This window comes from Phalacrocorax aristotelis, chromosome 3 (assembly GCF_949628215.1).
Source record: "Phalacrocorax aristotelis chromosome 3, bGulAri2.1, whole genome shotgun sequence".
Taxonomy (NCBI): Eukaryota; Metazoa; Chordata; class Aves; order Suliformes; family Phalacrocoracidae; genus Phalacrocorax; species Phalacrocorax aristotelis.
Genome location: NC_134278.1, coordinates 52,201,491 through 52,224,418, shown reverse-complemented (window position 1 = coordinate 52,224,418; position 22,928 = coordinate 52,201,491). Strand labels below are relative to the sequence as shown.

The 22,928-nt window shown below is 41.8% G+C and overlaps 1 protein-coding gene and 1 long non-coding RNA gene across 2 annotated transcripts in view; one reads left to right on the top strand and one right to left on the bottom strand.

The window, feature by feature from the left end:
* Positions 1-8,771: 8,771 nt before the first annotated feature.
* Positions 8,772-14,940, bottom strand: LOC142054651 (uncharacterized). The gene is made up of 2 exons (XR_012659635.1): positions 14,457-14,940; positions 8,772-13,941 (listed from the first exon to the last, which is right to left on the bottom strand). It is a non-coding gene; the product is annotated as an uncharacterized LOC142054651 (long non-coding RNA).
* A 24-nt stretch (positions 14,941-14,964) lies between these two features.
* The window catches only part of REV3L (REV3 like, DNA directed polymerase zeta catalytic subunit), a 126,148-nt gene continuing 118,184 nt past the window's right edge, over positions 14,965-22,928 (top strand). The window contains exon 1 of the mRNA XM_075087453.1: positions 14,965-15,324. Within this exon, the coding sequence (XP_074943554.1) occupies positions 15,186-15,324 (139 nt within the window). The 5' untranslated portion in view covers positions 14,965-15,185. The remainder of the gene's footprint in view (positions 15,325-22,928) is intronic.

Genomic DNA, 22,928 nt, shown 5'->3' with positions numbered 1-22,928 from the left:
AGAATAAATCTTAGAGGGAACACCTTAAGGAATCATGACAAAATTTTCTCTAGCAAGCCCCTGGCACGCACTTTCTTATGAAACATCATAGTAGAGTGCAAAAAGTATTAATTTGCCCACAACTACATTCTGGACGTAATTTTTAATAACAGAAGTGACTGCTGAATAAATTTGGAAGAAATACTGATCTAAGCGTATAGAGCTTTGTTTGTAATTCAACACTATAAAGAGCACCCTAACAAACGATGAGTATTTTTTGTCTGATGTAATAACCATTTCTGTATTTTCAGTTAGGAGTGACCAGTTCTGTGTTTTGAGTTAGAAAATGTGCATAACATTAAAATAAAATTATTCAAGTGCCATTTTAAATCAAAATGAAGTAGGTCACTTTGAAGTCAGCTTTGATGGACAGTTTTGTTGTTGGTTTTATTTTTTTTTTCAAATGAGAGCATGAGTCTGTTCCCTCAGCACCACTTAATCACTGGTAACTTTCATGAAGAGCAAACAAAGGGCCTCTTTTATTTATCCATTATGTTCCTACGAGGTGAGAACAGCTTGATGCAAATGAAAATCATTAAAGCATTCTGCACTACCATTAACTGGCTGAATATCTGTCTATGCAAATACAGCACATAACCCAGTAAAACTGCAGCCTCATGACCTTCTACATTGAAAATCTATGCCTTACGACTCTCTTAACAGTTAAAATACTCTCTCTGACATGCCTTTGTGTAAGTGCTTGGTTTGGACAGCCATGGAAATGGAGTGCAAGCCATCACACAGATTCAGTTTCAGATACCCCTTCACCCTGTCTGGGCAAGGGGTAACATCAGAGACATCTGATTTGTAACAGTGCTACAGTGTGAATAGTAAGCTAAAATGTGATTGCCCAGATCTGATCCTGCATGCAATTACACCCAAAACTTCACTCAGATGAGCAGTCCCATTTAAGACACAATGAACATATAATAATGCAAAACCATAAGTGGTTTGTAGGATTAGAGGCCTAATTAGATATAAACCCTACTGACCTAATTCTTTAGAACTTTGTCCTCTGTGTAGCCATTTATGCCCACGCGAACAGCATACAAAACACTGCTATTCTCACTAAGTAGTGCTCTACCCAACCAACAAAGATGGGTGAATGTATGGAGCTACACAGTTTAGCCCTCCAACAGCAGTACCTAGCAACAAAAATGCACCAGAACTCGCACATTCTTAACAGTTTTAACGAGAGACATACTTATGATAGCTCAGACAGCAGGTTACAGAAGGCCATTTATTGCTGTTCAGCCTGTCTCCCTCCTTGGTGAGACTTAGGTCAGGCACAAATTTACATCTGCTGCCTAAGAGCTTTTCTAGAACTAAGTTTTGGCAGAGGTTAAGGATATCTCCCCCTCCTTTGGGACACATACCTTTGCTGCACACTGTTATGCAGCAGCAGTGGTTAGGACACTGCATTATTCAATAGCAGCTGAAGAGGAAACAGTAGATTGGATTCTAGGCCTTTCATTGCTTGAATGACACCAAATCAGCTTCTCCCATCTCCTAGGAGAGCGCCCCTATCAGCATGTGAAGAATCTCTTACCTTCAGCTTGGGTTTTTGCCAATCAGTCCTGAGGAAAGCAAGACTTAGAGGCCAAAAACAAAAAGGAGGCTTTAATCTCCTAGGCCTGCTCATGTTTTTTCATTAAACAGTAATTATATAGCTTGCATACATAGTACTGAATGTGGGGACTAAAGACTCCTAAGCAAATGCTTTTATTACTCATTTATTTCATGTATTTGAAGCACTCAGAAAAGAAAGAAATTGGTGGAACTGAATACCCCTAAAAGTCTTGTTCTGAATTTGGCAAATGGGCCCATTTAAAAAACCTTATCCGAGGTACTGCTGCTCTGCCTATCCTGTTTAGTCAAATGGTACCAAGGTATAAGCTCAAGCACCAGGGTGCTCATCACCCATGCTGTTGAGCTGCTAGCATGCCATGTGGCAGCTTAGGCCCGTAGCAACTAGTACCACCTGAAACAATGCTCCCACACTGCGCAGGGGGACAGTATTTGGAGGCAGAGGGACACTACGGTCTCTCTAGCCCTTTTTTGTTTCACAAGACAGATGTCATATATGGCAAGGAACATTACAAAAAAGCCAACAAGGAAATTACAAAGTTACTGTCACAGTACAGTTCATGCCAAATCATTTAGAATTTTTAAGCCTTTGAAGTAGCAGTGTTACCATTTTATATATGATTAAGTTAAAATAAGCTTTAAAAGTTTTGTTTTTATTAGGGATACAGAAGTAAATTATGCTAACAACAATACAATATTTACAGAAACATTGTGCCTCTAACATACTCATTTATCTCCTTTTCTGTCAGAACATAAGAAATAAAGGATATGCTTCCAGGTGGTACACTTCATCCGTTTTTAGCAACTAACGCTGTATTTTCTCTTTATCTGAGCAAAATTTACTTCTAAACAGAACTATTTAATTTAAAAAATACTAATCTTTCAAAATGTGATAAAAGATAAAGCTACTCTGGATAAACTGGAAAACCACGGATGCTGTTGACTTCTTTTCTCTAAAATAAGCAATTTCTGAAGTACTCCAGACAGACAGGAATTCTGTGCCAGTCAGGAAAAGAAGTAATTACAGAACTGCCTAGTAATCTCATGCTGGAGCAATAGAGAAACTCAGGTTACTGGCAGTGAAATCTTTATCACAAAACAAATTTAGAAAGTTGCAGCTAGAACATGTGGTCTTTAAACACTTCCCCCCCCCCCAAAAAAAAAACCCAAACAAAAAGGCGGAGATTTTTTGGTAAGAAATTCTATTTCCTTTTCAAACAAATAGATAGTAAAAAACAAAACTCAAACCTTAGGGATTTTAGAAGCTTATTCATTTCAGTACAAAAATATAGTCTGGTTTTTAATGTGTAGCTAAAGGTTCACCCAGAGCAGCCACCATAACTGCTATCTTTAGACAATGATGAAGAAAAACAATCAGGGGATGCAGGAAAGGTATTGTCTAATGAAAGACATACCCACTTTTCTCAAGGGACAAGACGTCTTGGCACTGACAATTCTTGTTTCAAATGTCCAGTCCCAACGCCTTATTTCAGAATGATATAGTTTTGCAGACAAGCCCATAACTACATTTGATTTACTGATTCTCTTCTGTTTCCTTTTAAAGATAAAGAATGTGTTTAAAGCTCAGTGTGAGAGTGTGAGAATGTGATCACTTCTTGGAAGGCTCTCTTCCCTCTCTGAACAATCTGAGACTCTTTCCAAGTTATTTTTACAGCATAATAATTTCCTATTTTTCCCTGCATATTAGTACTTTCACTCAACAATAATTTTCTTTGAAAAAAACATGGTCCTAACGCAAACACGTCACTTAGTTCTTAGAGAAAAAAAATGAAGTAAGTCAATAGCCTAAGTCCTGTCCTCAGAAAAACAGCTACACAAAGTACTGTCTCCACAAAATAGCTTAAAAAGTAGCATAGGAAAAAAAAGGTGGAGGTGCAGTGGGTGGGGAGACTGGAATATGCCACAGTACTTAATACTTTACAGATTGGGGGCAGTGTTGTTTAATCTTATTAGCCAGGCCACCAAGTTCCTGCTTTTGGAGGAAAACAATATCACTGATTTTCTAACTAAAGCAGCTGCAAGATTACTCAAGAGACAGCAGGAAACACTCACCATATTATAACAGAATCCAGTCTCAGTCACTTAACTGCACAGCTTTCACAGAGAATTCGTCTAGTTTCTCTACTTGACTAGGAGTCCATAAGGAACACACACAATTTTCCTCCCAAGAATCTTGAAACAGAATGATGGTGTCTTTCATTTCAGTCTTTCCCACCTTCAATTAACATACCACATTAGAGTAGCAGATCTACTCGATAAATTTGTTTTCGTCCCAAGTTTGTACCTATCTCATGCTTTGAGATACGAAATGATCAATATACGGGTAAGAAAATTAATTTTATTTGCAAGACTCCAAATTTATTGAGGTAGATCTGTGTGCTAATGGGGCCTGCATTTTCAGTGTCATCCTTTAGTAGATAATACTAAAATTGGTTAATAATAATAATCATGATAATATCTCAGGCATACAGAGGAGTATTTATAAAGGCAATATATATCTAGAAAGACCATATTCTAGATGAACTTCAGCTCCAGTGATCTCTTTTTGGGATTACCTGTATACCACTGTTTGCACTGCCTTTTTTACATGTCATATGCCTAGCAATGTCATCTTTGTGCACTACTTTGAGACTCTGTAAAGTGAACTTACACAAATACAGTATTATTAATTAGCATAAATAGGAGTATTTTCATCTTTAAATATAGGTGTGCTTTGATTTTGGAAAGAATAAGAAGTGCAACTGCGTTTAACTGATGGATGTCACACTAAAATAAAATGTTAGTAATTCCTGGCTAAATATCATATGCCTAGTAAATAGTTCCATGGTATTCTGGTATTCTGTGGCTTCCTGCATTTTATGAAGGCACATTTGAATGTATGCACACCATTCTATCGTTCCCCCCCCCCCATTTGTATATTCCCATTAAGACTGGCATAGGAGGAAGCAAACCCTTAAAAAACTTGAAAACTCCCTTCAATGTGAGCACTGAGCAAAAAAGAACACTAGCAAAAGGGGCTCAGTAAGTGAACTTTTTTGAAACTAGGTTTCAGTAGTCATAAAATTAATTTTTTTAAACATCTAGATAAGAGCGCTACCTCTGAAATTCTGAAGTATACTGAACTTAATTTCAGGTCAAGCAAGGTTGAAAATGTTAGCCTTAAAGGACAACAAAATACTAGGCAATATTTAGCTTACAATAAAAAAACCAACACTTTCCCCAAAGGCCAGAACAGAATACACAGTCCAAAGGAAATCTTTAGATATTACCTAACTCAATTTTAGGAAAGCATTTGGTGCTCTCATGAAACCTCAAAAATCTCTCAGAATATGTTGGATAGATTACAATACTGAAGGAAGAGGTACAAAGACACAAGGACTGCGTAAAAACTCTGATGCTTAAGGGAAAGAGTGACTATCATAGGGCTCAAGTAAAACTGTGAAAACTGACAGCAAATAAAAGAATCCTAGTATAAAGGACCAGTAGCAGCCTATCTATATGTGTGGTGCCACATAAACTGTTGTGAGGCCTTTCTGTATTTGACATCTTCGTTAACCCCTGAGGCCATGATATGGACAACTTTGAGGACACTGAAATACCTCAAAGTAGCTTAGTGTGGCTAAAATGTAGTCAGAAAACAGTAAAATGTAATCGAGTACAAGAAAAAGCAAGCTACTGCTATGGAAAAGACTGAGAGAAATATACTGGAACAGATTCTGGAATATATTCAGTAGGGTAGAAATACCCAGAAGGCATAATATTTGTAAAGGATCTAAGGATAACAAGCAAGCAGAAACTACAAATAGATTTGTAACAGAGTATCAGCAAAGAGACTGATTTAGATTTGACTTGCATACTTGGAAGCACTGTTATCCTGGAGCAGGAAGGTAACAGCTTCTCTGTATCAGCTGTAGGGCAGACTGTAGAACATTTTATTTGTGGACAACCGACAAAGTCCTTTGTGTCTCTTGGTGGACCAAATGTTAATACCCTCAAGTAATTCTGCCCTACACATGGAGGTCATATCGATGCCTGAAACAAAGTAAAAACACTATCTGGACATAACCATAAATTCTTCATCCATGCTCTTTACAACCACGCCTGGAATTCACCAATGAGTTCTAGGCATATTATGAGAAAGATCTCTGCAAATTGGATGGAATTCACATAAAAATAACAGAAATTCTTTGGGACCTGGAAAGACTCGAAAAAGGCAATGTCACAAACTTAAACAGATGTTACCTTACTTGCTCAAGGTAAGCAAGTAAGTTCAAAATGCTTTTTTCTTAACATTCAGTTTGTTCTGGAAAATTATCTCAAAGGAACAAACCCCAAGGTGGAAAAATAATTGAGGTGATAAAAGGTTATATATACATACTTAATTAGGAACAGAAAGATTTAGACAATACAGGAAACATATACTGAGTTCTAAACTATTGGTAATTGTCCTAGTAGAAAAAAACAGTAGGCATCTGAAACTGCAGCAAATGTATACATTCATATATTACAGGGACCAATACTGACAGAGATGGACAAAGCATTTATTGGAGCTCTACCACCTCTAATCTACTCTTAAAACATTTTAAGTTTACTCTTATGGTGACAGTCCACTCTTTTTTTTTTTTTGATAACAGATGGCTGTTTGTGATCTGCATATTGGACTCAGGCTTCTTTCACTTTGTCCGATGCGCAAATGAGGAATGCCTCCCAAAGACAGACTACATGGCAGAAAAAATTATAGCATCTAAAATTAAATTGATTTCACCACTCACCATTCAGATCCACTTCTGTGATTCATTCACAAAAATACATTTCACATTCTAAAACAAAAATTCAAATAATAACCACATACTCAAGTATATTTGGCTACATAAGTTACAGGAGACTGATAGGGCTTTTGGCAGTTCTAGTACTTGAAAATTTTCCATTATGAAATCTTTTTAATTACTATTTGAACCATTTGGGCTAACTGTCTTCACACCAGACATATTTCTCAATGGAGAGTTTCAACTAAATGCTTCAGCTATTTATCAGGGCTAGAATATGAAAAATTATGTTTTGCTTGCCTGTTTAAAAACAATTTTTACAACCACTTACCTCAGCTGCATTGTATGGATTAAAAATTTCAGAGTTTGGTTGGGATATGTACATATGTACATATGTGTATATATAAATTAAATACACTTTTAAAGTTAATAAACCCCACCCAGTCGTATATGCTTCCTCCTGGGAAGACAGTGGAAGGATCAACCACATGCAGCCTCAACTGGCAGCTCTGTTGTAAAAATAAACCAATTACTTTTATTTTTACAACAAAAGCTATTCAAACATTCAACCACTTTTCCCTTTATACTCCACTACTTGCCAGTAACTCTCACTGTTGAACATACCTCCCCACAAACAGTACTGATGTTCAAATATAGTATGTCATTGCACACATTTTTCTCTTTTAAGTCCCTACCCAACTTTTACAGCCATTAGATCCAAGCACTAGTCAGCAGGTTTTTAAATTATGCTGAATCAGCAATGCCGCTCAAAAACAGCTCTAGCACTACTCCTCAAATATCAAAGACTCAAATTAGTTTATCTTAATCGAATTTCATCTGCTAAATTCTCATTGTCATATATCCAGCCACTAAACTTCACTTACTACTATACTGTTAACTATTTCCCAACAACATGTGTGTAATTGTTATACTAAACTTAATTCCTTATGCAATCATATAAGTATTTTGCTCTTGACAATAGGTCATTCTCCAAGCATGGCAGGGAACCTCAATCCCTTCTTGACATATAGAATTCTGTCAGCGCAGAACACATCAGGAATCTCATCTTTAAAATTAGTGTTTACTAACCATTTTCTTACATTATGCATATGCTGCTTCTTGATTTAATTCACTTTCTCATTTTTTAAACAAAAGTGGTGTAGTTCTACATTGTTACACATGTAATTCTTTATTCATTTTTACATTTCTGTTTATATAATTTTCTTGAATACTTATGCATTTTCCTGTACGCACGTTGGCTGGCAGGTTTTTCTGATATGAGGCAATGGCAAGACGTGAAAATGTTCGAAAAAAGTTGTTACTATCAAAGCAAACAAAAAACCGAACAACTTTCAATCAAAACTTCTATTTGAAATATAAGTTGCTAAACGCAAGTACAACCCAGGAAACAAAAATGGTCAAAGGTGGCTTTGCATTTTCATACAAACATTATGTACGGGAGTTCGTACGCACAGCTCATTTACCAATATGAACGCATACATAAGAACACAATACATGATGTACAGGGTTGCATTTTGTGCTATAGCCAAGGTTTTCTGAAACAGAAAGCTATACCATATCCATGGTATGCAATGTATTTTGTATAATTATGATGAAAACTCATTTATCCTAATGGCTAAATTGTCTGCATCGATTAGAGGAACTCACTATTGAAATATTCGGTGAACTACTAGAATGTTGATCATCAGGTGCATTCATGTGCGATACCCAGCAAACATCATATAACCCTTTTCATGATCTCATCAACCTCCATATTAAAACTTACTAAAATGCTCTGCCCTGCTACTCTCACAGAGAGAAGAAATCATTCCTCCATTGGTTAGAAACCTTCTTTCATGGTCAGTTAATTTCCAGTTTATATCTAACCATTCTACATCACCAGTGTTCTTTGGCTTAAATATTTTTTCTTCTTGTTTACTCCAAAGTTATGGATATACTTACAAAGTTCACTTATATGTGCTCATCTCTTGTTTTTCTAGATGAAGCCAACCGATTTTTATCTTCTTGATAAAACAGGCTTTTCATGTCTATGATCATTTTCAGAACACCACTTTGTACCTCTTCTAGTTTAAATTCCTCTTGACAACTTAAAAAATAGTCCAAATAAGCTATGGCCAAGATTTTAGATAATCATATCAATGTATCACTTGCTCTGATAGAAATAACTCACTTCATGCAGTTTAGAATTGTACTTATCTTTTAGACCCCATCATGGGGGTAGATTCATACTACTCTGACTCCCAGACCTTTTCTTCTGTCATTTCTGACATTCTAGTTCAGAGCAGAAAATTCTTAGCAATTTTAAAGTGCAAAATCTTCCCTTTCATGTGCAAGATGTTATGATGTTTCTAGTATTCCAATCCAAATCACACAATTCTTCCTACATGATATGCCTGTTCTCCTCCAAACTTAAGGTTACCAGCAAGTTTTATTTATACACTACATAGGACTACGCTAAAGATATTAAATAAGCGGACTCTACCTGTAGCCAACTTCCAGTTTTATACTCCTTCTTTCAACAAAATCCACTGTCATTTTCATTAGCAATTCTTTATGTTAGGCATCCTACTTAATTTCTCATATGGCACCATACCAAATCTTTTTATGAAGTACAGATTAAATCTACTTAATTTCCTTTGTCAATAAGTCATTTTATCAAAAAAATAGCCACTTACCCCAACAAAATCTACCTTTACTACACCAGAGATTATTTTTTTTACTTATATGCTTTTGCTTGTGCTATGTTCTGTTTCCTATGTCCCACATACTGCAAGAGTTGCACATAACACTTCCTTGGGCTCTCATTCAAACACATTTGTTACTCTCCAATCACACGGCACCATTCTTGCCCTGATAGGTTTATTAAGAATTTCTGCTAAAAGACTGCTTTGATACTTCTAAAGTTTTCATAATTGAGACCTAGGTTAGTTTTCCCATCAGGTTTCAAATGGCAAGACATTGTTGGTATAAGGCCATTGATTAAATGGATGACTGCCCTGGTTCTGACAGAACCTGACTGCATTACTCTTCAGAGCCTACTGTCTAGCCTGCACCTATTCACTGAGAATTGGAAAAAAAAAAATCTCATGAATTAGGATCTTAAGCATTATTTCCAAAGCACAGCTATCTCCCCAAGTGAACTCAGCAGCCTAAGCGGCACTTTAAGCCAGTTTGGTATCCCACAAGTTGCTCAATTCCTTGCCGTTCACATGCTGTCCTTAGATTTTTTTCTGATAAGATCCTGACAGTACTTCAGTACTTGACTTTCCACTGGTATGATGGGCATGCACAATGTTGCCTCAAATTCTGGCATAAGTGCTCCTAGCTACCTGGAGTATAAGCAAGGCTTGCCAGGACTCTCATATAGGGAATCCTCCCGTGTACCTTGCCTACAATGTCCGGTCTAGTAAGCATTCTTAAAACATGAAAGACCACCAGAAATTCATCTTTCCTAATATTTTGCACAGGTGCATTAGTTCATCCATTAACCTACAACATGTTAAGGCACTTGTGTGAAATGCAGATCTGTTCTCAAATCCAGATCTGCTTGACTTGGAAGAAAGAGCTATCTTTCCCTGTTCTTTTATCTCCCAAATACAATAATAGTTCTACTTGCTTAGGTATCTAATTCTAGGAGAGGACTCCCACCTGAGGATCCGGAGAGAAGACTTCAGCCTTACTCCTTCAGGCAGGGGAATATTCAGTTTATAATTTCTCAGCATTTCTAGACAGCTTCTCATGCAGTGTACACACTTTTGCGGACTAAGAGGACTTCTTGCACTGCGTGATTAGGGGGGCCTTAGAGCCTAGCATGAGACATGGTTTCTTGTTTTTGGCAAAGTATGTACAGGTTTGGCAGTCCAAAATTACACAGTGTAGCACCAAATATTTTAGTCTGAAGATTCAGACTTTTTTCATTCGCGTAGTCTGTGGAGCACACTGGGAAATAAACCTTCCTGTGTAATGTAGATGATCTGACTGTCTAGATCAGAATACCAGCTGGGTGGACTACATATTACTCCTGACGCGTGCCCAATTTTTATCCATGCTGAATCCATGTTTCTGTCACCTGACAAATCAACATCTGAGAACATGTAGGCCATGCTCAGCCCTCATTCTGAAATATAGTTTGGATAAATCCAGGGTATCCTCAGACCAAGAGAGCACTTCAGGATTTCAGACCACACACCTCAGAAATACTGAACACCCTGGAAATCAACAGGAACTCAAACACGAATACATAAGTCAGTTTTGAAGTTAAGACATACTGTTCAAAATTTTACCTTTGCGTTATAATCTAAACTTTTACCATTCAATTCTGTTGCATTCTGCTACTATTAGATATTTGAAACATGTGGCTTTTCCCTGGCCCCCATGATGTTTAGTTGCTAGATGATTCTGTGCCTGCTCATATTTACATTTATAAATTTTTTGTGAACTGCAGATATAATTTTGTGACCGATTTTGTTTTTTTAATTAGATACATAGCAAGGATTAAGAGAAAGAAAAAAAATGGTGTGCCTTTTGTAAAAAAAGGCAAAACTATATTTATTTTACTCTATAGGGAAATTCTAACTTTTAAGACAGTCATCAGTTATGGTGATAACTAATATTAATACTCAAATATTTATTGAGCAGCTGTTTAACTGTGCATGATTAGAAGTGGTTATATATTCAAGCTTGATTATTTTCATGCAAATACATGGCTGGCTAATGGGGAGAACAGCTGCTGCTTAGCAACTGGAGGAACAGAGAAAGGGGGTGACTTGCTTTGTAACAGAAAACTGGATGAAACCTTCGAGAGAGTACATAGAGAGTTTGGAGATGCCAGGGAAAACGGGTGGTAGCGCTCTCTAACCATGACATTTCCTTTTGCAATTGTTGCCGTCCTAGGATGGCAGCAGTTTCAGGTAATAAAGGATAAACTACAAGAAAAACTTACATACAGTAGATGTGTACAAGTGTGCATGAACAACAAATAAAACAAGTCCTAAAGACAAACCCTGATACACAAGCTGAAATGCAGGAAATCCAGAACAGGCTTTGTCTCTGTCATATATTTTAAGGGTTAAAGTGACTTTTAGACTTCAGCTAGACTTAAACTAGCCATCAACTTAAGCTACCACAAGCCAAGACTGCTGGAAGAAGTGTTCTCATTTTCTTCCTTCTGCTCAGACTCAGCCCCTGCCCTGCCTCTTCCTCTGTGCAAGCACAGGCTTTCACATACCTATATAATGAGGCAGATCAGGGACCTGATCTAGATTAAAACTAACACCTATTTTTAGGCTGGATCACTTTTACCTGGATCGGTTTCAGAATCCAGTTTGTTACGCAGCTATTCAAATGCTTGCACTGACAGGAGGAGGGCGGCAGGGGACCTCCCGTGACAGTGCTGACTCAAACCATTTCTGAAAATATATTCTTACCTTGGTGTGACCCTGCAGACTAACTTACTGACTTGACTGCAAGAAGAATAAGAAAGCAGAAGTGGGTTCTAAGAAATGAAGGGAAACCGAAAAGGTTTCAGTTCAGAAGGCATGTGAGTTCCATATAAATGTCTGCATGACTCTAAGACTACTGCTTGGATCAAGCGGTTTACATTAAAAAGGAAAGTCACTTAATTCATTTTCTGACAGTAACATTCAACATTTTCGGAAATCAAATAAATACCTCACATGAATGGGAAATTGGCTCTAGGTTAGGTATCAACTGTTCTTGCCTCAGTGCTGCTGCCTTCTGTCTGCAACAGTCCCTCCTAATTCAAAGCACTGTTGTTCTGATTTAATATACATTATGATTTTGTAATGAAACAGAAGACTCTGAATGACATGTTTTAGAGAATCCTGCTTTATGCTTCTAAAAAGTTAGTTATTCCAGCTATCTATACTATTCCATTGTGGGCAATTGCTCTCCCTCCAGCAAGACTACCAGGTATGAACTTGTGCCTACACCTCACACACCACACTCCTTTAGAGGAGGCCAGAACCCTCCAGTAGATTAAATGTCTTGGATTATACACCAACCCAGCTGAGGTGCAGATACACATCATGTTCTGCTGCCAGTGGGTATGATAACAGAATATAGCAGTGGACTGGTATCCCCTAGCACAGAAGTGGACTGCAGATGTTGTAGTACCTTAAACTCATGCAGGAAGGGGCACCAGAGCACATTAAGCCATTGGTGAAATAAATGGTGGGAAGATACAATGCTCAGGAAGTGACGACAATCATGTGAACAGAAAGACAGCAGAGCATGTAATGGAGTAACACCAGAACAGAGTAGTGTTCCTACCAGTCCTACAGAAAATGAGGGAAATGTATTTAGTTAAACAGCAGTAAAAAAATGTATTCAAATAAGAAGAGTTAGAGATGTTATTTGTTAACATGCTTCACCAGTAACCTCCTAGTGACTCATTAGCCTTTGTGAAATGTAAGTATTCATAAAAACATTCTTGCAGTTCCAAAGGTTTTCCAAATATTAGCTTTGCAAATGTAAATATATGTCAAAAATTATAGTTGTAGCTCAGTTATTCTTCAGATAAAATGAAAATAGTTTGGGTTTCAACCCTATTTCAACTACTTCTGCAATGCAAGCTTTCTTAATGACTGGGTAGTTTGACTTTTTTTCTGTTTGCATAAAAATGAGTTTAAGGAGGAAAACAGAAGTGAGCTAGAGAAAATAAACAGCTTACAAAGAAAGAGTAGGAAACCAGTTACCCTTGAGTAGACAGGCAAGCTTCCTGTTCATTACAATGAAAAAATGAAGGGTAGCAACTGCCTGACCTGTCTTTTGTTCAAATCTAAACCCAAAACATATGTAAGCAAAATGTGAAACATATGTTTTACATATTGGAGTTTTGTCAGATTTTATAGATTTGTACATTTGTCTCATATCATCCAGGCTTGCACGCATATGTAACAATTTCATTCTAAGTGTGTGTAAGAATATTTGGCCTTTTTTATAGGCTGATCTTCCACACTGCCAACTCTTTTGACACTTGGTGTTGTTTTTTTTTCTCCCAAACCCTCAGCTCCGAGACAAAAAGACTGCAACAGGAACCCCAATTCAAGGTTTTTGTTATCGTTTTGAGTAAAAACGTGCACGAGAGTTGGAAAACGAAAAATAAGCTCTCCTGAAGGCCCAGGGACCAAATAATAGAAAACCAAATCTTCGTAGATTTTACCCAAGTTAAAAGCAGGGAGGCACCTAGGTCTGAAGACTCGATTCCTCCCGACTAAGGCAGGTCTCCGAGGGGCCATGTCGCCCGCCTCTGCCGGGGTTCAAGAAGCCGGGTGCCTGACCCCAGCCTCAGGGCGCCCCTCCGCAGAAGGCCCGAGGCGGCCTCGGTACCGCGGCGCGAGAGGCAGGAGGCCGCTCCTTCACCCCGGCGGCTCCCGCCCCGACCTTTACTCCCGGGTCACAGGAAGTTAACGGGCGACCACGGAGAGTGGGACGGGGGAGAAAGAAACGGGAGAGCGACAGGGGAGGAGCGCCATGCTGGAGCACGCTGCGAAGAATAAGAAGGCGGCGGCGGGTGACGCGGAGCTAAGAGGCCGGCGGGGAGGCTGCCCACTGGTCGCGGCCCAGCCCCCGCCGCTCCGCCGCAGCGCGCCCGGCCCCGCCCCACCGCCACCCGCCCGTTCGGCAACGGCACCAACCGCCGCCGCCTTTCTACAAGCCTTGCCTCCTCCCCCCACCGCCAGCAAGCCGCGCGCAGGGACCGTTACAACCAAAGGGGGCGCCGGATTCGGCGGAAGCGCTACCTGAGCGGTGCGCTACGCCCCTGCTTTACACACACAGACACACATCCCCCGCCACTGCGAGTAACGGCGGCAGGAAGTTTCCCCACCTCCCTCCGCGTCCCCTTCATTATCTTCATGTTTTATTCCCCACCCCCGGCGGCGTGCGGAGCCTCACCTTCCCCCAGCAGGGCGGCTCGGCACCCAAAATGGCGGCCGACCCAGCTTAACCCCATCGCGCCCCAACCCGTCCCATCCGCGGCTCGGGATTCCGGAGCCTCACCCCAGACCCGCGCGGCCGATCGCCGAATCGCCGAGCCCCACCCCCCCGCGCCTGCACCGAGGGGAGGAGAGCGAGCGTTGGAAAGCTTTCCCCCACTCCCACGCGCGCTCGCGCCCCGCCTGCCAAGCCCACCCGAAAGGCGGGAGGGGGAGGAGGGCGGGTGTGTGTGCCGAGGAGTGACGCCTCCCCCGCTCGTTGCCCCCTCCCCGAAGCACCACCCGGCCCGTCCACCTCCCCGTTCCCCCAATGGTTGCGTCCGTGACATCATCATCATGGCAACAACAGCTGCAGTCCGGAGCCGGGGACCCGCCGCCGCCGGGGCGTCCGTGGTGCTGCGAGGGGACGGGCTCGCGCTGCCCCTCAGCCGCTCGCGGCCGGCCGGGCTTTAAGAGCCCGCGGGGCCACCCGGCCCGGCGCGCGCCGCCGCGCACGCGCCCGGAGGAGCGGCGGCAGTAGCAGTAGCAGTAGCAGCAGCAGCAGGAGGCGGAGGCGGCGGCGGCGGCGGGGCGGGGGGAGAGCGCGAGTGAACGGCGACAGACAGAGAAGGCGCGCGCCTGTGTGTGAGGCTGTGCGCGCGCCGGCGGGGCGTGCGCGCGGGCGGGCGGGCGAGGAGAGGCAGGCGGGGGGCTGCGCTCGCTCGCTGCGGCGGGGGGAGCCGTGCGGGCTCCGCGCTCCCTCCCTCCCTCCCCTCCCTCAGTGCGTGCCTCGGCGGCGGCGGCGGCGAACAACATGTTCTCAGTGCGGATCGTGACTGCCGACTACTACATGGGCAGCCCGCTGCCCGGCCTGGACCCCTGCCAGTCGCACTTCCGAGAGGCCCCGACCAGGCGGGTGCCCGTCGTCAGAGTCTTCGGCGCCACCCCTGCAGGTAAGGGACACCCCCCGCCGCCGCCCGTTGTGTGTGTGTGAGTCCTCCCTGCCCCCCACCCCGCGCCGCCGCCGGGCGGGGACGGCCCCGCTGCGGCGTGTGTCCGGCTGGCGCCGGGCCCGCCGCCGGCCCCCCCGCGGCGGAGGCAGCGGCAGCTCCTGCTCTTTGTGGCTGGGTCGCGCCCCCCCTCCTCTCCCTCCCCACCCGCCGCTGCGGCGCGTCTCACCTGCCAGCGGCGGCTGCGAGGGAGCGCGCCGGGCCCAGCCGGCGCCGCGCCGCGGCCGGCGAGGAGGTACTGGCCCCGGCTGTCCCCGCAGGGGAGCCCGGCAGCCGCCGCGGGCGGAGGTGCCGTGTCGTGTTGTGTGGCGCGGTGTCCCGCTCCCCCCCTCCTCGGCCGGTGGCGGCGGGGATCCGCGGGGCCGCAGGTGCGGGCTGGGGCGGAGGGCCCGCGGCCGCCGGGGCTTTGTGCGCGGCGTGGCGTGGGGCTGCCCGGAGCGAGCGTCGGCAGCTGTGCAAACACCGGGGGTAGCCGCGTGTGTCCCCCCCCCCCCCCCGGGCAGGGTGACGGGGGACGAAGGGGCGCAGCGGGAGGCGCGCTGCTGCGGGCGGATCGCGGCGGGGTGAGCGTGCGAGGGGGAGGCTCTGAGCGCGGCCACAAGTGAGACTTCTGCAGCACTTACAAAGTGGGGGGTTTATGCCGGGCTTACGCTAGCGTGGTACGAATCGCGTGAAAAGATCGGCGTCGGTGCTGCACTGCAGAAGGGAACGTCCTAATCGCTGGCCACATGTTGCCCCCTGAGACTTGCTAATGTCACATCCCGCTTCTCCGTTGCCTCTTCTCTGTGGACTTGTGGTTGCAGGCTTCCCGCATCTCAAGTATGTTTCTGACCGCCAGAACAAATTTCTAACAAATTTAATATTATAGGAAAACGAATTTAATATTCATTTTCATTTACCCATACGTTAAATATTAAGTTGGAACCCCCTCCTGACCCCGGTTCTTTGAGATGTTAGACACGTTAAGCATCGTTGCTTGTGATCCCTTTATACTTAGGTTGTGTAATGCTGACCTTGGGAATTAAGGTATTTCTGCATATTTTATTGCCTTACGTGTTGGAAATGAGGTATTGGTATGTACATTAAATGTTAGGCAGAACAAAAAACATGCAATAAAGAAGTGTGGTAATGGTATCTTTCCCTTCAACCTGTTATAGTAGAGCAGATTTTTTGCTGGTTTGGGTGGTTGGTTTGTTGGTTTTTGGTTTGGTGTTTGTTTTTTGTTTTTTAATTTAGAAGTATCTGTTTGTTCTCTGCTTAGGCACAGAGGAGTGTGAGATATAAAAGCTGTTGTGATCTGGTGCATCTACAGCTCCAAATTATTAAGTGGATGAGTGGGATTAATAGATATAATATTGAAATAGTGGGACCTATTTTATTGTAGTCCTAATTTTGTGTACAAAGGAGATATTATGTAACAATATTTATGTAATGGCATGAGCAACTATTTCATTATTAAAAAATGTAGAGCCTGAGGTTGTCTGGCAGGTAGCACGGCTTTCTGTGTGTGCATGTGGTTAACTCATTAAGGCTTATTTTATTTTGAGAAAATGTTTAGGCTATGCCATATCATGAATGTGGCATAATAAAGTAAACAGTGAAGTAGTTTAGTTGTCCAGCTATTAGGAACCCAGTAGGAAATCCCTGGCTTCACAAACTGTAAACTTTAATACTAGTTTGCATAATAGAAGTGTTTCTAATTCGTCTTGGTTAGAGGAGGTACTTCACTACAGTCTGCAAAGGAAGTGTGACTTGGCTATCTTCTATTTATTTTCTCGTTAAACTTTTTAATGGCTTTTTCTCCCTTTCTGTACCTTTAGTCAGACTTGCTAATAAGCTTCAAGAATGTCTTATTACATCTCTGCATTATTATTTTCCCTTTTAAAAAAGGAGACGTGTAATTCTGACTCTTTTCAGAGGTGACGGACCTAAGCAGTCGTTGTCAGAGGCAATGTATGTGACTTCAGAGAGAGGGCTATCCAATTATTTACTTGAGAGTCAAAATATAGAATGAAATTAAGTAAAATCACATCTGCATTGACATTTTCTTTGAGGAAAAAGAAATCCTAAAAACAGCTTCAATATGCCATGTGAGATAACAGGGTGTACTTATTTTTTGGCTTACAGGCAGTGTGATGCTTGTCTTCACTTGAGTTGATCTGGATAAGAATAACCCTTTCTCATTGGGTTTAACATGTATGTCTCTGCCTGCGGGAGAGGTGCTCAGTTGCCATGCTGCCTACATGACAGCAAACCACTGAGTCCGTATAGGCTGCTTCACCTCCGGCATGATTAGCTCTGCACAACTCTTAGTATGTTTAAAGCTGTGTGTCCATGCTGTGCAGCTAATTGGGAGTCAGGTTCAGAACAGACTCCAAATTCCACCTGCTGAGTGAAGGAAGGGAGATTGATTCGTAGGTGGAAGTGGCTTATGCAGATGTTCAGAAAGTCAAATGTCCAGCAGCGCTGTGCCTTGTGTCTAGTAGCAGCTATGGGCGTTGGTTCTGACAGCACCTACCTACTCCTTCTGCCTCTTCTTCTGCAGGTATTGTGCTCAGTGAGGTATTTGAATGACAAGGGTTGCCAGTGTTCTTATCTCTGAGGGATTTTATGTAATCCTGCGGTCAACAACTGATTCGTAAGGGTTTGCTGGCACAATCTATTAATTTAAAGTGGTTTGTGGTATGGTGGTTGGGGGAGGTAAAGAAACAGAATTTTAATTAAAAATAATGGAAGGATGAACTCCTGGAATGGACTGTGTGGGCAATAACGTTTGACAACTTTTTTTGGCCTTTTGAAGGAGAAATCTCACTGTATTTGGCAAGGCTATGCGAGTCATCTCTTGATGTCCTGTGTCTTTGCATATTAAGAGCTTGAAAGGCAAGGAATCAAAATTTTGTTTAAGCCCAAAGATCCACCTATCATTTTCTGTTGCTCTGTGAGAGACAGAGAGTAAAATTCTGACTGCAATAGTAAAAGGTGAAATGAAGCGCTACTAGAATTTATGTTTCAATGCACTTTAGCTGGTTGAGCCATTTCATTCCATTTTAGCCATTTGGTGCTTGAAGCAGGCTGGCATGTCTGATGACGTAGTGAGTTGGACAACACTATAATTTCAGAAATGTGACAACACTGCCATGGCAGTAATACAATGAAAGCAGTGTTAAAGCCATGCTTTGTTGTGTAAGGTCGTAGATGTTATTTGATATAGTAGTCTCTGTATCTCTAAAAGAGTCTCATAATATTGCTGCTTACATTTAAAAACAATAGATTTTAATTCACTAGGTAATGCTCAACTATGAAACAAAATCTTATTATCTTCTGAGGCAATATTTTCTGCTAGCTAGCAATTTTTGTAAATTCTTTTTTTTTTTAAAGAAAAAGAACCTTTGAGAAATTGGTCTCTAATAAACAGGCCTTGCAACCATAATGAAAATTGAGTTTTTCTGTTTATGCATAGTCTTTTGTTTAATTGGTTATTCTTGAATTGTCATTCTTGCTGCTGAGTTGTGATGTATGGAGCTATAAAAGTTTTGATTTATTTCCTGCTAGGTTTTGGCCCTTTCAAGCTCTTGGAGTCTTCCCTAAGATTTCCCTGACCACTTCAAAATAAGTATGTGAATGCTCAGTTGGGTGTTTCTGTCAGGTGCTTATTCAACTGCAGAAAGACAGAACCAAACTGTAAATCTGTCTATAAAGAAATCAGGGTGAGACTAGATGTCATGTTAGGAGAGATGCTTACAAATGAGGCTGCTAAATTATCGCCTCACTTATCAAGACTTAGTGCAAGTAGCTGAGGACACGAATTGTAAACCACATACAAGATACCTGTTGGTGTATGATAATGAGTATTGTAAAACAGTTGAAATACTTTTGAAAATCAGAATTCTGATTTGGGCGTGATTTGAGGCTGATATATGTGATAAATTTTACAGAAATAGGTGCACACTTTAAAATTGCTTTTGAAGGGTGTTAGGATGAGAATTGTGTGTTCAGTTGACAGGAGGGCCTTTGGAAAAGGCAGATTAGGAACTTTCCGAAGAAAAAGCAATGGGTAATTTGAGGAATAATATAACTCCGCCGTCCTAAACTGGCACTTTGTATATTAGTCCTTTTTTGAAGGGTTTTGTATATTACATTATGAAATCACTGATCCAAGAATGAATCTTACTTAAGGGCAGCGCAAAAACTCAGCCAAAGAGGAGGATGTTTTTAAGTTGCTCTTGCGTGCTTTTCATGCCAAGTTTTTTTGAGGCTAGGTGTAATTCAGAGTAAGGGTTTACAGTCAGCAAAACCTGACTGCATTTTAGGTAGGCATCTTAAGTTTGGTGGTTTCACTACTTCTTGGTTTTCTGAGGTGAGGGGAAACCAGAGGCAAATGCTCCAGCTCAAATCTGGCACCCTTCCAGCAGCAGTAGCTCTGGTATGACTCAGTGAGGGAGCCTGCTTATCTTCTTTCTTCTGTTCTTCCCTCCCCTTTCCCCCTTCACTGACCTGGCTAAGCTGTATATCTGATCCCATCCCAGCATCCTTCTCTCTTCTGTTGCTGCTCGCTTGAGGAGGAACGAGCTCATTGCGAGAACTTGCTGCTTTCTATGCTCAGCTCGCGATTAACTTTTTTCTACCCTCATTTTCGCTACCATTTCAGACACTTTGTCCCGCAATGATCATTCCCTGTAGCCTCTCCAGTTTGTTATCCCAACATTCACAGCGGAGCATCGTTCTAGTTGCTGCTACTTCTCAGAAGTGGGTGCTTCTTGTTAACAGTTTTCCAGTCCCTTCTGTGACTTTGTAGCGAGGGTATGAAGATGCAAAATAGGATACAGCCATTGTGGTGAGGCTTATGCGGCGTACCTTTTCATACCCTCTCCCAAAATATACCAGCACACAACTCTCTGGACCACAGTGTGGCCAAGAATATTTTCAGCATCGTACAACGTAGCTCCACTTCCAGCATACCACTTCTGCGTCTTGAACTGGCAGGCTTCTTGTACTTCTGAAGAGCTATTTGAAAAATAGCCTCATGTCCATTTGTTTCACTTTTCTCCAGAGGTTTATAGATTCTGTGAGATGTGAGCAGGGCTGGAGCAGGGATGAGGAATTTTAGATAACGTATTTATTCTGAGACTGTTTTCAATGTTTGAGTCTTGTCAATGATGTGATTGGAGGTCATTAGTCTGTAACTTGCCTGGTTCTTAAAAGGGTGTGTTTTCTAGTGTGTTGTGGGGTTGTTTTTGTTTGGTTTTGTTTTGGGTTTTTTTGTTCTTTTTTTTTAAGAACCTTCTTTTTTTGAGGCATTTGTTACATACTTTGTATAGGTTGCCGGCTGAGTTGTTTGAGCAATGAGAGGCTGCCTGAATAAACTGACATTCTGCTCTGCTGGTGTGAAACTCTTTAAGTGGCAAATTTAGTACCTGTGTGTATATATGGCTTGCTTTAATTTTGTTTTGTAAATAAGCCTTAAAACACTGTGACAAAATTGATATCCTAACTAGAATCCAGATACTGGTTTCATAACCATTCTTCTGCTTGCTACTGTAGAGTACCTCTTGGTCAAGTCACTGAATATATTTGTGCTTTTGTAATGAAATAAAAAAAAAAAAACGTATAATTGACACTACGTGCTTAGAACTCCCATCAGCTGCAGACTTCAAAGTGTTTCACAAAGTAGCTGCATCTGTATTGGGTCTAATATATAATTTGGGACTCATTTTTATGTTCAGTGCCCCTGGAAGTGGACTAACAGCTTGTCTGTCTCAGCTACAACTTCCAGTTCTGTTACATTCTGCTTAAGGGTGCTTTTTGGCTGCTTGTTGAATATCATCTTTTTCAGTATGTAAAATGAACCTCCTCAAAATAACAGACTGGCCTGAAAATAGTTGTCTCTCATTTTTACCAGAGTAGCACAGGCGTATCGCAACAGAGGTTGGCAGGATTAGACAATGTGTAAACACTCAGTGAGAAACAGCTCCTGCTTAGTAAATTTTGCAGTCTGAATAGACAAGATAACTCTCTGGAAGAAGGAAACAGGTGTGGTAACACCATGCTATGTTTCTTCTCAGTCTCTTGTTTCAGAGTTCCAGTATTGATAATTTAATACCCTGTTCTGCTAACTGTTGTCATTACCGTTTTTGTCCTTTACACTTGATTGGCCTCCGTGTGCAGTGGGCCTCTGAGAAAGATGATGACAATGAAAATGTAACCATTTGGAAGGAGGCAGCATGAACACTCACACCAGAAGATTTACAGTGGATGTTTGGACTCACAGATGAAGCAGCTGAAATCTTTCAGAACAATTGGACGGGGTCACTGGAGATTCAGTCTTGCATTAAGGGAGATCTACTGATAAAAATCTCAGAACAATTAGCTTTTTTTTTTAGTTAAGCATTCTGTATCTCCAGCTATTGCAAAGCCAGCTTCTGAAAAGCCAGCATGTCACCCTCCTCGTCTGTCATCTTTGGATGTTTAGCTGACAACTTATGAACTTGCTGCTTCCTCTCTGCCATGTCATATGTACTGTCCCTGTGTGTTACAGTTGTGCACATTTTTTAAGTTCTTGCATGAGTCTCCTCTATATTACATTTATTCTATGGGGAAGAATTCTTTCACTGTCTGTTGAATTGCCATCTCACATTTCAGGAACATGCTCTTGACAAACAGCAAGGTATACCTGTGTAAAGAAAAGAAAGGATTTGCTTAGGGTCCCACATCAAATCAGTAGCAGAACTGATAGTGCAACAAAGAAGCTACTGTCTGCAAGCAGTGTTATTTTGTACTACTACCCTGCCCAGTAATGAATTAATGTAAACAATAAAATAATGTTCGTTTTTATGTTGACCAAAGCTGTAGTTGTCTAGGCCTCAGCGTTATACTTGTTACTTGATTAACAAGATCCAGGGATTGGTGGCAAAGATATGCTGTGAAATCTGTATAGTTAGGCTGTAATTGCACTGTTATTCATGATACCTATATATATTTTGGTAAAACCAAAAATTTTGAGGAGTGCAGGGGAATAATCAAGTATTTGAGCTTGCTAGCAGGCAGTATGCTTTTGCCTGTGATACAGTTGCTTTAAGACTGAGGATAGAGCCCAAAATATACAAGAACCTAAATAAATACCAGAAAAGTTTGCACTAGATATATGGACTGTCTGAAATGCCAGTGCTTGTACCGGCTTCATTCATGCAGGTTTGTTAAGGCTCTTTTCTTTCAAGAGCTGCTTTTTATTACAGAGAAGTTATATGGTGTGTAGAAGTTTGTGGGTTTTTTTGGCAGGGCATTTAAATAAAACTTCACACTTGCTGGCTGGGGTGGGCCATATGGCATATTAGGGAACCATTTGATGCCTGTATGCTCCACCCTTTCTGTGATCAGTGTGCAGACGGCCGTTTCAGATAACTTCTTCCACCACACATATATATGCAGTCTGTCATGTTGACTGCACGTTTGAGTTCATGTTATGTCATCTTGGTTTACGTGTGCATGCCTTCTCAGATTTTCAGGTTGTGGAGTCATCGTCCTTGGAGATATTCAAAAGCTGTCTTGAC